We start from the raw sequence: 12,906 nt of genomic DNA on the forward strand, positions 1-12,906 counted from the left end.
ATACATGTTTGATGCTTCACCTCTGAGCACATGTACCTGATCGTTTCTCATTCTGACTCTTCTCTTCCTTTCTGTTACAGTTTGGTCGGACAGAAGTGATCGATAACACGCTGAACCCCGACTTTGTGAGGAAGTTTGTCCTTGACTTCTTCTTTGAAGAGAAGCAGAACCTGCGCTTTGATGTGTAAGTGGAAACAGCTCTGCCTTTAAAGCTCTGCTGTGTCTCTCCTTTGTTACACCAGGGAATGACTTCAATCAAGCCCCCCTTGTATTATAGTCCACTGACACACACCCACCAGGCTTAAAAGCCCCCAGTCAGAGCTGATTACTATGGAAGCAATAGACTACAGGACTAACACCAAAATGATGATGACTCAGCAGTTTACTGGCTCAAAATGGGTTTTTATCTCTTTCTGGTTAACTTCCAAATCTGTAAGATTTCTGCTCACTGTAATGGTAAAGTGAGCTTCTCATCAGATCAGACATGAAGGAAATCTGCTGTGTTGAAGCTTCTCTGGCAACAATGCAGCAGCCGGTATGTCCTCCTTCTGCTCCTGAATGGTCTGGATTTGTTTGGACCAGAGAAGGTAGGAGGTTTTCCTACACCCTCGCACAGATGTCTTACCCTCACCTGTTGGTTTGCGAGGCAAACGTCAACCCAACAGGTGTTGCAGCGATGGAGGCGAGCCAGAGAACTGCTTCAGATAGAAGTGATTGTAGCCGAGCTAAAAAGCCTCTGCATGTTTCTAATAAGCTCCAGCAGCAGAAAGCTGCTCAAACTAGGATCAATGTTGGAGATGAAGAGATAAAGGAGATACAGTGAAGCTGCTGTGTCTGCATCGTGACAGTTTTACCTGCGTGCATCTCGACTCAAGGGAGGAGTGGGCAGGAGGAGGTCTCTATGTTTTGAATTTGGACTACAGAAGCATTTGTGTCATCAGCTCTATTCATGTTTAGTAGAATGTTCCAGAAATGTGTTTTTCTTAATGCTATTAATTATTTGTGTCGATTTAGAATCGGATCACAGTGTCTGGTTTTGTAAATAAAAAAAAATAAATAAAAAAAATGATAATAATAAAAAATGATATTTTGCAGAGCACATTTCTGTCATCCTCATGTCCAGAGACAGCTGATGAGCTAGCAGAGCTAATCCTTCCTTTTCTCACACGATACAGATAAGAAGAAAACAGATTGTTTTAAGTTTCAGTAGAATATTGATTAGCACTTGACTCACAAGAGACACAAGAAAAAACACAATCTCTCTAAAGAGGCCGACTTTTTTACAACCCTATACTGCATCATCTTTCTCCATTTACTTCCACAGTGCTGAGTGACAGGTGTAACTGCACGACCCCTCGATGTCATTCAGCCAACAACATTTTGTATAAATTCAATTTTCGAGGGGCTTTTCATGTCTTTATTTTTTAGATGGGACAGTGCATAGAGTCAGAAATAGTGGGGAGAGAAGTTGAAATATCATGCCACAGGTCAGATTCAAACCAAGGACGCACACTAGTAGGACCACTGCCTCCGTCTATGAGGCGTGCACAACCCCCAAGCCAAGGACCAGTAACACGACTGTAGCGTTACAGACTGTAGAGATCAGTACAAATCTTAGATCTGTCTAACTTCACATTGTTCAGTTACATTTGCTGCTTCATTCAATCTCACGCAGACACAATTAAGCACAAAGTCACTCGTGTCAGCATGCTTTGTATGTTTTCATTTTCTCAAGTTTATTGTGAAATCCGCAGTGTCTATAAAATATTGAGACAGTTTTGTAGATGATCACGTCGGGCAGAATAAACAAACAGCTTGCCTCTCAAACATTACCAAACTGCCCTTGAGCAAAAGTAATTAAACCCCGACTGCTGCATCAAGTCTCGCTCTCTGTTAGTTTCACAGTTTGGGAATAAAAAGATGATTGTCCAGAGGCTGGAATCTGAATGCTGAATCATAGCTTAAATGTTCATAACCACCTTTGGCATCACTTTGTACTGCTGTATTATTACTGCTATTATTCAAACCATCAGGGACTCATTACTTCAGGCTTTATTACTGACAATGGACTGAGCACATCTGTAAAAATGAATTGAAAACTCATAATTCAGCTCAACCTTTTTTTGTGAGGTTCAATGCTTAAAAAACAAGACGTTCTGAAGGATTTATGAAGAGAAATCAGAAAGAAAAAAAAAAAAAAAAAAAAAATACTTCCAGAATTTTCCAAATGAGCACAACGAGATCTGCTGCCGGTTGAGGCCAACACCTCTCCCAGAGGATTCAGAGGAAGGAGAACAGTGTTGTTGTTGTTTATTCTCAGATCTGCAGAGCTGCTCAAACTCTAACTTGACATGAAGTCACTCAAGATAGGAGTGGTAAAACTTCTTTCCACCTTCGTTCTTTGCATACAAAGAGAAAAGAGCCAGAATGGGGTCAAGTACATCACACCTGACGTATTGATCAGAGCTGCCCGTCACTGTGTCATCAATAACTGTGAATATCAACAGCACAGCAGGCTGCAGCACTCATCGAATCAATCCCAATTCTCAGTCGACAACAAAAGAAGCTTGAATTAGAAGTGATGGGTTTGTTAAACTCTGAATATCAATGAGGACGCTACACATTCGACGATGTGTCCAATGAAGACACAAAGTGAAGTGTGAAGGTAAAGGACCGTAAACTCGGAGGCCCAATCTCTGTTCATTAAGAAGTGACTAATACAACTATTAATACAACTATAAACGACCTATGACTTAAAGGTACAATACGAGGAGTTGATATATTTTATTTGTCCAAAGAGTAACTCCTCATTTCCGCTTAGAAAACATGACTGGTGTCCCTAGGTACGCAAATATATTGATAATGCCCCCTAGTGTCCAACCATTAGGAGTGCATTTATTTGCGTCTAGAAAGAAACCGGTCTACCTGTTAAGGAAAGAGAAGATTATTTTAGTTGTTTTTTTGCACACTGCCACATGACTGTAAAAGTTGTGTTTATTACGCTTGGATGAAACAGGAACAGAGACTGTTGTTCCAAAATCAGAATTTTGGACGTCTATTGCAGGGACAAAGGAACAGTAGTACTGCATTGTTTGTCTGATACAGAATTTAAAGTGCTCTTCAGACAGTTATATTTACGCCCCTGTATATGTCTCAGAGGTATAATGGGGGATAAAGTGATCGCCTCTTTGTACCATGTTGGGAGTTAGTACCAAAGACGTTACAGTTCCAGCAGAGCTCGAGGGGAGAACAGCTCAGTGTGTGCATGTTTGAGTGTGTGCGTATATGTGGAGCTCCAGCTGCACTGTGCTTCTGCAACATCGAAATGCAATGTGAATTCACAGGCTGGAATCAAAATGAATATACAAAGACGTGCTGACAGCTGAGATAAGATGCAGCATTTTGTTGTAAAAAGAAGTCCATGAAAACAATGTCTATACAAAGCTTTGTCTGTTTGGGATGTGTTGTTTAACCATGAAGTTTTCATCTATTTTTCAGATAACTTTGTAACTAAATGACAATTAGATGCAAAGACGTGGAGAATATACTCAAGGCTGCCTGAGCTCAGGGAATTGAATTAGTCAAAAAGAATCTGCCAAAAAATAGTTCAAATCAGTATTATCAATGTTGTTGTTGTGCATTCAGCCCAGGTTCATGTCGCTGAGTGTTAAATTTGAGTGTTTGTCCCCTGAGACTACAGCTGCACCCCTTAGTGAGAAGGCTTAATCTCCTGACCAAGAATATCATTAAAGCTGAAACACAAAACACACAATCACACACTTTGTAGTGACAACATAAATCACCACATATCCTCCGTATTCTGCCTTGTTGCAACATCACGTCACTGTGTTTTGTGTCCCTAGTTGCTGTGTTAAAGGTCACATATTGTGCAAAATATACTTTACCATATTTTTCAACCCCCCCCCATGATGTAACAAGTCCATCCTTGTCGACTTTTCAGAAAATATGTGCTTAGAAAAGGTGTGCTCAAAAATGTGTGGAGATTTTCCCTTCATGACATCACAAAGGGCAGTAGCCCCTCCCCCATGTTGGTGACACTCCCACAGCTAGGTGTTTGTTCTGAACTCTTAGTCTGCTTTTTCACCGTAAACAACAGGACAGGGAGCAAGAAAGCCCGAGACACCCGAGCCCTTCCAGAGAGGGGGCGTGGTCAGACACAGCTCATTTACATATTTAAAGCTACTGACACAGTAACGGCCTGTTCTGAACAGGGCTGAAATAGAGAGGTTTATAGACATGATCAAATACAGGATCAGAGTGGATTTACAACAAGACACTTCACACACGTGTTTTAGGAGCTCTGAGACTTATTTACACTGATTGAAGAAGAAGAGAAGATGAGATCTTAAGCTCCTGCCTTGAGCACGTTCTGCAGAAAACATTTGAGAGAAGTCAGGAACATGTACTACTAATGGAATTCTACAAGGTCATTATTAAAGGATGGATCATTGATATGTCAGCTTTAAAACAGGTTTTACCTCGATGAAAGCTTTTAAAGACAATTTATGTGCATTTTTGAAAACCCAAATAATTGTAAAGTCTTAGAACCACAAACCAAAACAAAAGATAATAATGTTGCTTGCATTTGTTCCTCCTGTCCTTTGTTGTCATTTAAAAAGAGGAGTAAACATATCCATATAGCTTGAAGGCATTTTAAGGGAATATAAATGACATTAGAATTTAACACTAGGCTGCTCCCACAAAGCTTTACTTTCTCTGTTGGCCAGCTTTTCCTGGTAATGTATTCCTACCCCACAGTGATTTGACACAACAAGCAAACAGCGTGACTTGTAACACACAGCATTTGTGTTTGTAAAAAAAAAAGAAATGCAGGATACTGGTCTCCTGCTTTTTTTTCATTTATATTTCGTTTACGTATTGAAACAATTTGGGTGTAGGCTTCCCCACTAATAAACGTCCATGCATCCAATAAGTTGGGATGGTGCATTAAAAATAGCATCCATTAGAAGGCGTGGTCTCACACGGACATCCACTCCTTTGCTGTTCTCTAGCTGTCACTCAGCGCCTGTCAAATCTCCACCCAGCTGTTTTGTTGTAGTTATTTGTCCCTGCGCCCAGAGCAGGTAAAGTATATCGTTAACCACAGTGCACAATCCATCCTCGAAAACGCCATTTTAAGAACCTTCTTCTTTCTTGTGTTTAGCGGGTCATGCTTGCACTCTTGACTACTCTGCTCGATACTGCTTCTACAATTTCCAGTGGTATTGCAACACTCGGTCTGAATGTTTAAGCTTCCAGAAAACGTGCAGAAATGCGGATGTAATAAAGGCTGAGTATGGATAGAAGGTTCCATCCGTATACGTACTGAACGTGGAGCGTTAACGAGCTCCGTCACAGGAAATAATCATCAAACAGTCATCACTGAAAGGTGTTGCAAGGTTATTCACCTGGGAAAGATGAGAAGAATGACCCATCTGCAGAAACATGTGTCATATAGGAAAAAATAAACCTTTATAGAGTTTGTGGGTGCTGCGATCTTATCTGGTCCTCAATCTGTTGCCTATTTTTGATCTGAAGTCGAGGATAAATGCCCACTGCAATTTATGTAAAAATGACTCAACCAGCTAGTACGAGTATTTCAGCAAACAGGAAAAGGAGTCATGTCATCATTAGCAAGAAAAAGCCGCCCTATGATTCCAGTCTGGAATGGGTTACTCTCCTTTTCTAATAGTTTCATTTTTTTAAATTGTTATGAACATCTATATAAATGGTCGTTGACATTTTTCAAACCCCTCACAGACTCATGATACTAATGGACACTTAACTTGTGACTGTTTATGGTCAATAATACGCTGATGAAATATCCTTTAAACAGGTGTCTTTTTCCTCTGCCTGCACAGATCATTACTAAATTTGCACAGAGCAGGAAAGCATAAAGCAGCGTCTCAGAGGCAGAAATAAATGGCTGTGCAATGTGTTGCCAGTGTGGCCCAGATATGGATTATACCGAGTCCCAGGAGAGCGCATGTGGTCTCCCTGATACGAGGTCACGGGAGGGTATTCCAATAAAAGTGAGCATCCAGTAGAGGGAATCAATTATTAAACCGAAACCTCTCCACGCGGAGATTATTTTTAGCCCCGTGGATCACAATAGATGGATGTGGAGCAAAGTGATGTATGACTTCTATGAAGAAAAGAAGATGTATGAACTGAGCAGATGGATGGTGACAACAAAAGACATACATCATGTGAGGTCTTGTCTCTTGAAATCCACAGCGATTTTTTATTTTTTTTATTTTTATGTATGAATACAGATTAAACTGTACGGTCGTCTGTGTAATTCCTAAATTCTCTTATCACAGTAAGGCTGATGGTGCATGTGACGCTTTAGAGGAAAAGAACACTTGTACAAGAAAGCCCCGTTTCCACCGAGCGGTTCAGTTCGGTTCAACTCATACACACATTTTGTGGCACTTCCATGGACTAAAGCCGGGAAAGATCCCAAAACTGACCCGTACCGTCCTACTTTTTGGGGTTTCAAGAATATTGATCCGACCCTAAAAGGTGAAGCTAAACACTGCGGTCCGTTGATTGGTCCCGTTTGACAGCAGCATGAAAGACAAACATAACACCGCCATGTTGATGGTTTATCTGGTTTTATTTCTCCTTGCGGCACACTGACTTCCCTGAAACAAAGCTTCATAGCGTTTTGTAAAGAGCCACATGCCAATGCACAATTTCTCACTCCATTTTGTCTCTGTCACTACCTCCGATGGCCAATCAGGTTAGAGCAACTTCGCCCGACCATTCTGCAACTGTGTGTTACGTGCTGTATTCATGGTGTGATGGAGACTTCAGTGTTTCACCTTTAAATGGAAGTCTGTCAGCACCAGGAGATTTTTCTGAAATGAGCCATGAATTGTAGGAGTGCATTTGTTTGGGGAACGTTATTAATCAACTTACGTTCCTCTGGAAACATGAAGGTTTCATGTTGAAATGCAAAAATCTTCCAATCCCCATGTTATCAAAGAACTCTATGAATCAGACCTCCATGGCCATTATGGAATTTTTATTCTTCTGCCTTATGAATCGAAAATCCTTTTTAATCATTTGGATTAAAATAGCGAAATCAACATTAGGGTGTTTTTTTTTCTTTTTTACACAAGGGACTTGTCTTCAGTCTCTGTATTCGTTTGATAACTATAGCGTCTGAATTCGTGACTGTCTAATTTTCACAAGTGGTTTTGATTGCAGCAGGTAGATTCCCAGTGTGTCTTATACCGAATAAAACTCAGAGGGATGTGATGAAGTGGTTATTATTAACCTGAGGTAGAAAACAGTTTATCCAAATGTCACCTATTACAGAAACCCCTCTCCTAGGATGTGTTTTTCATTTCTTTTGCACAAGAAACGAGCCCTGAGGCACAGGATCAGATCGAATATAGCACTTGTTAGGAGGATACATTGACATGCAGAGAGCGAAAATGACAGATTCCAACTACCTCAGAGGCCAATTAACGATGATTACCATACACTGCAGGCGACTGAATGTAAGCTAATAACAAAGACAGAACAGGGTTGCAGCTTACAGTAGAGAAATGTGTATTAGCATAACATTAACCCAAATCTTACTAACACATTTAACATGGAAGGATAACGATCTGGAGTACCTGGGGACACTGAGAAAAACCCACCACCAGAAACAACCGTCTTAGTATCCTTTTTCTCTTCATCAAATCATTAATTATGTAATTCAGATGGAGTCAGAAACCCCCACAAATCATTAATATGCAGAAAAAGAACCTTTAGTTTCCTTCAAATTACTGACAGCATGCACTGACTTAGAAATAATGTGCAACTTTAGATTTGAACCCAATATTGAAATACCAATCAGTAGGTCAATATGTTGATGAGCTCTTTTCTCAGAGTCATTGTTTTACCTTGCGAGCAGAAAAGTCCTGCGTCTCAGTACAGGCCGCTCTTATTTGGTCTTTATGTAAACACTGAAACAGATAAGTGTGGCATCATTGCAGTTTATTTACCAAATCCTATTGACTCGTTTGGAACAGATACTTTGGTCACGGGTATCTGGACTGAAAATCGACTGAACACAACATTAAAGAGTAAACTAGCAGCCTTAGAGGTAATGGGATCTTTAAAGACCCACCAAACAGACCCCAGAGTGACCAGTAAAAGTAAGAACACAGTAAAACCTAGCCATCGGTGATAACAGAGTGAATTCCATCAGACTGAGAACACAGGTGTTGCAATCATTGCTGATTGTTTAAAATGTAATTAAGGCTGTTGTGTATTTTTCTCCCTGCAGCCTTAAGGGTTGAATCAGACGTTAACTTCACATACCGTACACAAAGGTGTAATTAGGTTTTTAAATGTACGCTGCACTCTTTCAAACTGAGATTGTGAGGAATAAAGGGGCCTCATGCATGATGCATGCTATAGTAATCTACATCACATCAGCATTTCAAAACAGACTTAGTTAAAATAATTCATAGGCAGTCTTCACAATTTATGAAACAATGCTCAGGGTGAAGCAATTATAAAAAAATTATGCAAAATTGCTGATGTGAACAAAATCCAATGAAGAATTGAGTTTTTTTCGAAGCATGTCGTCAGCCATTAAAGGTGAACAAGACGGATTAGTGATAAGACCCAATAGATGGTGAATGGTAAATGGACTTAAGCTTGTGTGGTGCTGTTCTTGTATTCTCACTACTCAAAGCACCCCAACACTGCGGGTCACTCCGACACAGTCACACCATTTCCTGCAGGCAGAGTCTGCTTTGTGAAGTGACCAACAGAAGTGAACTTTCTGAAAAGGCAAACTGCAAACATTTAAAGGCAGCGTTTCTGATCTAGACCTTCATCGGGTAAAGATGTAGAAGGTTTAGTACCCAAACATTGATGATAAATTGGAGAGGTAGGAGGAGTGGGCGAGTTTTAAGTTTAAGTTTGGATTGACGCATTGCTCTCCTATGCACCTATATCAAATTACAAAGGTGTTTTTCTAATTTGATTTGGTAAGCTTAAAAAAAAAGTTCATAAAAAAAAACAAAAAACAAACAAATCTACACGGTGTGATACACAATGTACATTTTTCGGGTCTTCGTGCGTCTCTAAACTTATTTGAACCTGAACGACCATTATGGTGTTAAAACTGGAACGTCTCATCACAGTGTTGATTTTCACATGGCTGACACAAATGGGTCTCCACTGCACTAATCTCCACCATGATTACTGTATGAAGCAGCTTTAATTACCTTGCTGCACATTTTTCACCGTGTAATGCTCTTATTGCAGAGTTTTTCAAGCGCCAGTAAATCTCCCGACATAAAGCTGTGAAGAGGAGGGAAATCCAAGTTTTTTTAATAAACCAGAATCTCTGGAGTCTCTTGTACAAAGGATGCTGCACCCCTAATCCCCGACATTGAGTCTAATTTGTGGCGCTCAGTTCACAGAAAACACGAGCACTTCTGCATTGTCTAACTCTTACAGTGTGGGTTACACAAAGGAACACAAAGGGAAGAACATGAAGGTGACTTTTAGCATTTCGTACCACAAACAGTTTTCATTGTTCACCTTCATTTCTGACTAGAAACCCCCTCTGGATCCCCTACCGCCTGCCATGTAAATCAAGGTCATTAGATTTATTTATTTTTTTAGCAACTCTATTGCTCTTCCGCACTCAAATCTCATTTGGCCGTCGCTCACAGGCTTATCCTACTGTGTGGTAATTTCATTTTATCCCACCCAAGCTCAGCAAAGAGCCGCGTTTGACATCGCTGGAGAGGGAGGTTTTGACAAAGGGAATGTGGGGGGGTTAGAGAGATTTCCGTTGAAATGGGGAAGCAGAGAGATTGAAGATTAGCACTGATGCACCATGGATGGAGATATAATGAAAGTGTGTGGGGCGAGATGGGGTGCTTTAAATGGAGAGCACTGCAACTAGTACTTTGGACAAGCTGCAGAGCCGCGGTTTGTGGTATATGTAGCTGCTGCCTCTCTTATATTCCCCTTCAATTCAATGATTTCCATTAGTCCCTGCTTTTCCCTCCCTCTTCAAAGACCTTCAACTGAACACTTAGTGTATACTGAACTGAAATATAGAAAGTAGCAGTCAATCAAAGTGTGTTTTGTGGGGACTATAGTTACTTCATTTTACAAAGAAACTATTATGTAAAGAAACTATTAAAGTATTATATTCCCTCGCTCCTCGTGGTCGAGCTTAAAACAAAGTTTGTGAGAGATCTTTTCCCCTGACAAATTCTGTGACATACTCTCTCACCTCTTCTTTTGGGTCATTTGTCACACAGTTGTCAGCTTCTTCACACTGTAACGTTGTGGTCTCTTTTTTCTGAACACGCATGACCATCACCTGTCCTTCAAGGAGCTACAAGGCGTGTACAGGGGTGAAGAAAACCGTAAATACACTGAGCACACAGGATATGTGTGAGGGAAAACAATGTAATGGAAAAATAACAGTCTCTTAGAAACTATGTAAACATTAGCAATATAACACGCACACCACACAGCTGTCTAATTTTAATGAACTTAAAGGAGCAGTATGTCACTGTGACACCTAGTGATTAAAATGGGTACTGCAGTCCAAATTCAGAACATTGTTTTGAATTTCTGTATTGTTTCTCCTCTCTTAAGTGGACGCTGACACAGGTTGCAATGTGGTGGACACTGTAGCTTCAGTGTTTAGCCAGTTCTGCATCGGTCTGTAAAGCTTTCTGCGTTCTAACCTCTCTCCATGTTTCAAAAGCATCTCCAACATTGATCCTAGTTTGAGCAGGTTTCTGCTGCTGGAGCTTATTAGAAACATGCAGAGGCTTTTTAGCTCGGGTACAATCACTTCTATCTGAAGCAGTTCCACTGCCCGCTTCCATCGCTGCAACACCTGTTCGGTTATCTGACAAAAAAAAATAAAAATCTAACAATCCATGGTTAGTGTGATGTTTCACTGAGAACTACAAATTTAAACTTTATGGTATATAATGTTACGATCAAGTCCAGCTGCTTCGGCATGTCAATGATGTTAAGGGCATGCCAGTCTTACAGCAATGTGCACTTAGTTTTGCAACATGGCATAAGTTTAGCGATATGTGCCGCGCCACCTGTCTCTCACAGCAGAGTCACATATCCTCTGCTAACATGGTGCATAGAGTATGTTAATGAATAAAAGGGCTCTTGCTCAAAGGCATGAATTCAGAAATGTGTTTACTGACAACATGAGTCTATGAGGGATCTTTGCTTTTTTTTTTTGCTTGAGTGAAAAACTAGGAACACGAGTAGATGCATTACAAACTCTACCAAATGCCTTTAGTTGACAAAATGTATGCAACATATTAATGATGCTTCAGATACCAGCTGTGTAGAAATGAATGGATGGTGCATATTGTAGACAACCAGTACACACATCTTACAAACCTTCTCCTGTTATGTTGATTAAAACTTCACCAACTTGAGCAATGTTACTTTTCCTCCAAAATGAACGCTTAGTGCAAATAAGTCGCATGAACATGCATGCTGTTTTAAGGACATTAGTGTCGGTAAAGAATTTAAATAAAAGGGAAAGAAGTACAAACAAATATTTGGAAGCAGGGCGTAGGTGGTGGTTAAATCAGAATAAGACGGTGGGACATAAACAAACTGTCCTCTAACATCACATCCTGACAAGCATTTCACTTTGAAATGCAAATACTGCTGTAGAGGCTGCGAAGAAGCATCAATAGTAATCCAAGTTTTGTGCCAAGCGTTCTGCACATTGTAGACTGTTGAATGTGTTTTTGTCTGGAAGTCACATTTTATCATCGTATTTGCTTTTTCCTCTGGCTGAGAGTGGAGCAGCCGGTCCACAGAGGCTTCACCATGCTGAGGCTTTGTCACTCATCTTCCACAAGCCCGCCTGCTCCTCTGAGAATAATGCACTACTGAGATGTACAGTGCATATCTATATAAAAGTTGAAGTCACTATCTCAGTGCAATACAGCACAGGTACTCCTCTGGGTGTAAAAGATTCCTTTTTCCAACTTCTTTGTGTATGTTCATGCTCCCTCTACTCCCAGCAGCCTTAAAATCCTGCAAGAAAAAAAAAAGATGTTAATGATTGTCATGCAGGTTAAACATGTGGTTCTAAAGCTGAAGAGGAGAAAGAGAACAGAAAACAGGTGAGAAGATGGCAGTGTCATCCTCCATCTTCTCTGTAGACCTCAGAAATCAAGAATGACAGCGAACAAGCGGAGCAGAGCGGGAGAAGGAGATCCAGAGAGAGATGTGGAGTGGAAGAATACATGATATCTATGTAGTGTTATTCCACATTCATGAGTGGATGTCCTTTTGTCATATACCTTCATCCTTGTCAAAGAAGCCCCTGGTGACCGCTGTTAAAGGAAATCCTCTGGGAGACAGAAAGTGGAGAAGCAACTCGTCCAACAGAGAGGAAGAGGCTCGAGTCTACGAGTGACCCCAGAGTGTAGCTTCTTCATCCTCATGACTCATTCCTGCCATATAAAATGCATGTAATTATTTTATGAACATATGAACAAGATGTTTTCTTTTGTGTTCCCGCAGGAGATATGTCCATTATTTCATGTCTTTGTGCTGGAGTTCACCTTTCAAGTCCTGCCCTCTGCTTTTCTGGGAGTGTTTGCTTTGTGTTATCGATGATGTATTGCAGCACATGTTGTGCCAGGAAGAAACTGTCTAAAGCCCACTCTTTTTGTTGTTGTCAAATTGCAGGTACAACGTGGACACAAGGAGCTCCAACCTCTCAAAACATGTGAGCACCCTTTGTTCTTATTCATATCATGCCAAGTAAAATATCAACTGGTATGGTGCACTGAAACCTTCAAGAGGTTCAATTTAACTGAAACTCAAATAATTTGAGTGTTGATTTCATAA

At 40.5% G+C, this 12,906-nt stretch overlaps 1 protein-coding gene across 1 annotated transcript in view; it reads left to right on the forward strand.

The window, feature by feature from the left end:
• The window catches only part of LOC306822988 (copine-9-like), a 135,414-nt gene that overhangs the window by 41,985 nt on the left and 80,523 nt on the right, over window positions 1–12,906 (forward strand). The window contains 2 exon segments of the mRNA XM_079342326.1: window positions 81–184; window positions 12,745–12,784. Of these exon segments, the coding sequence (XP_079198452.1) occupies window positions 81–184; window positions 12,745–12,784 (144 nt within the window).

The sequence above is a fragment of the Symphodus melops genome (genome assembly GCF_947650265.1).
Source record: "Symphodus melops genome assembly, chromosome: 4".
Taxonomy (NCBI): Eukaryota; Metazoa; Chordata; class Actinopteri; order Labriformes; family Labridae; genus Symphodus; species Symphodus melops.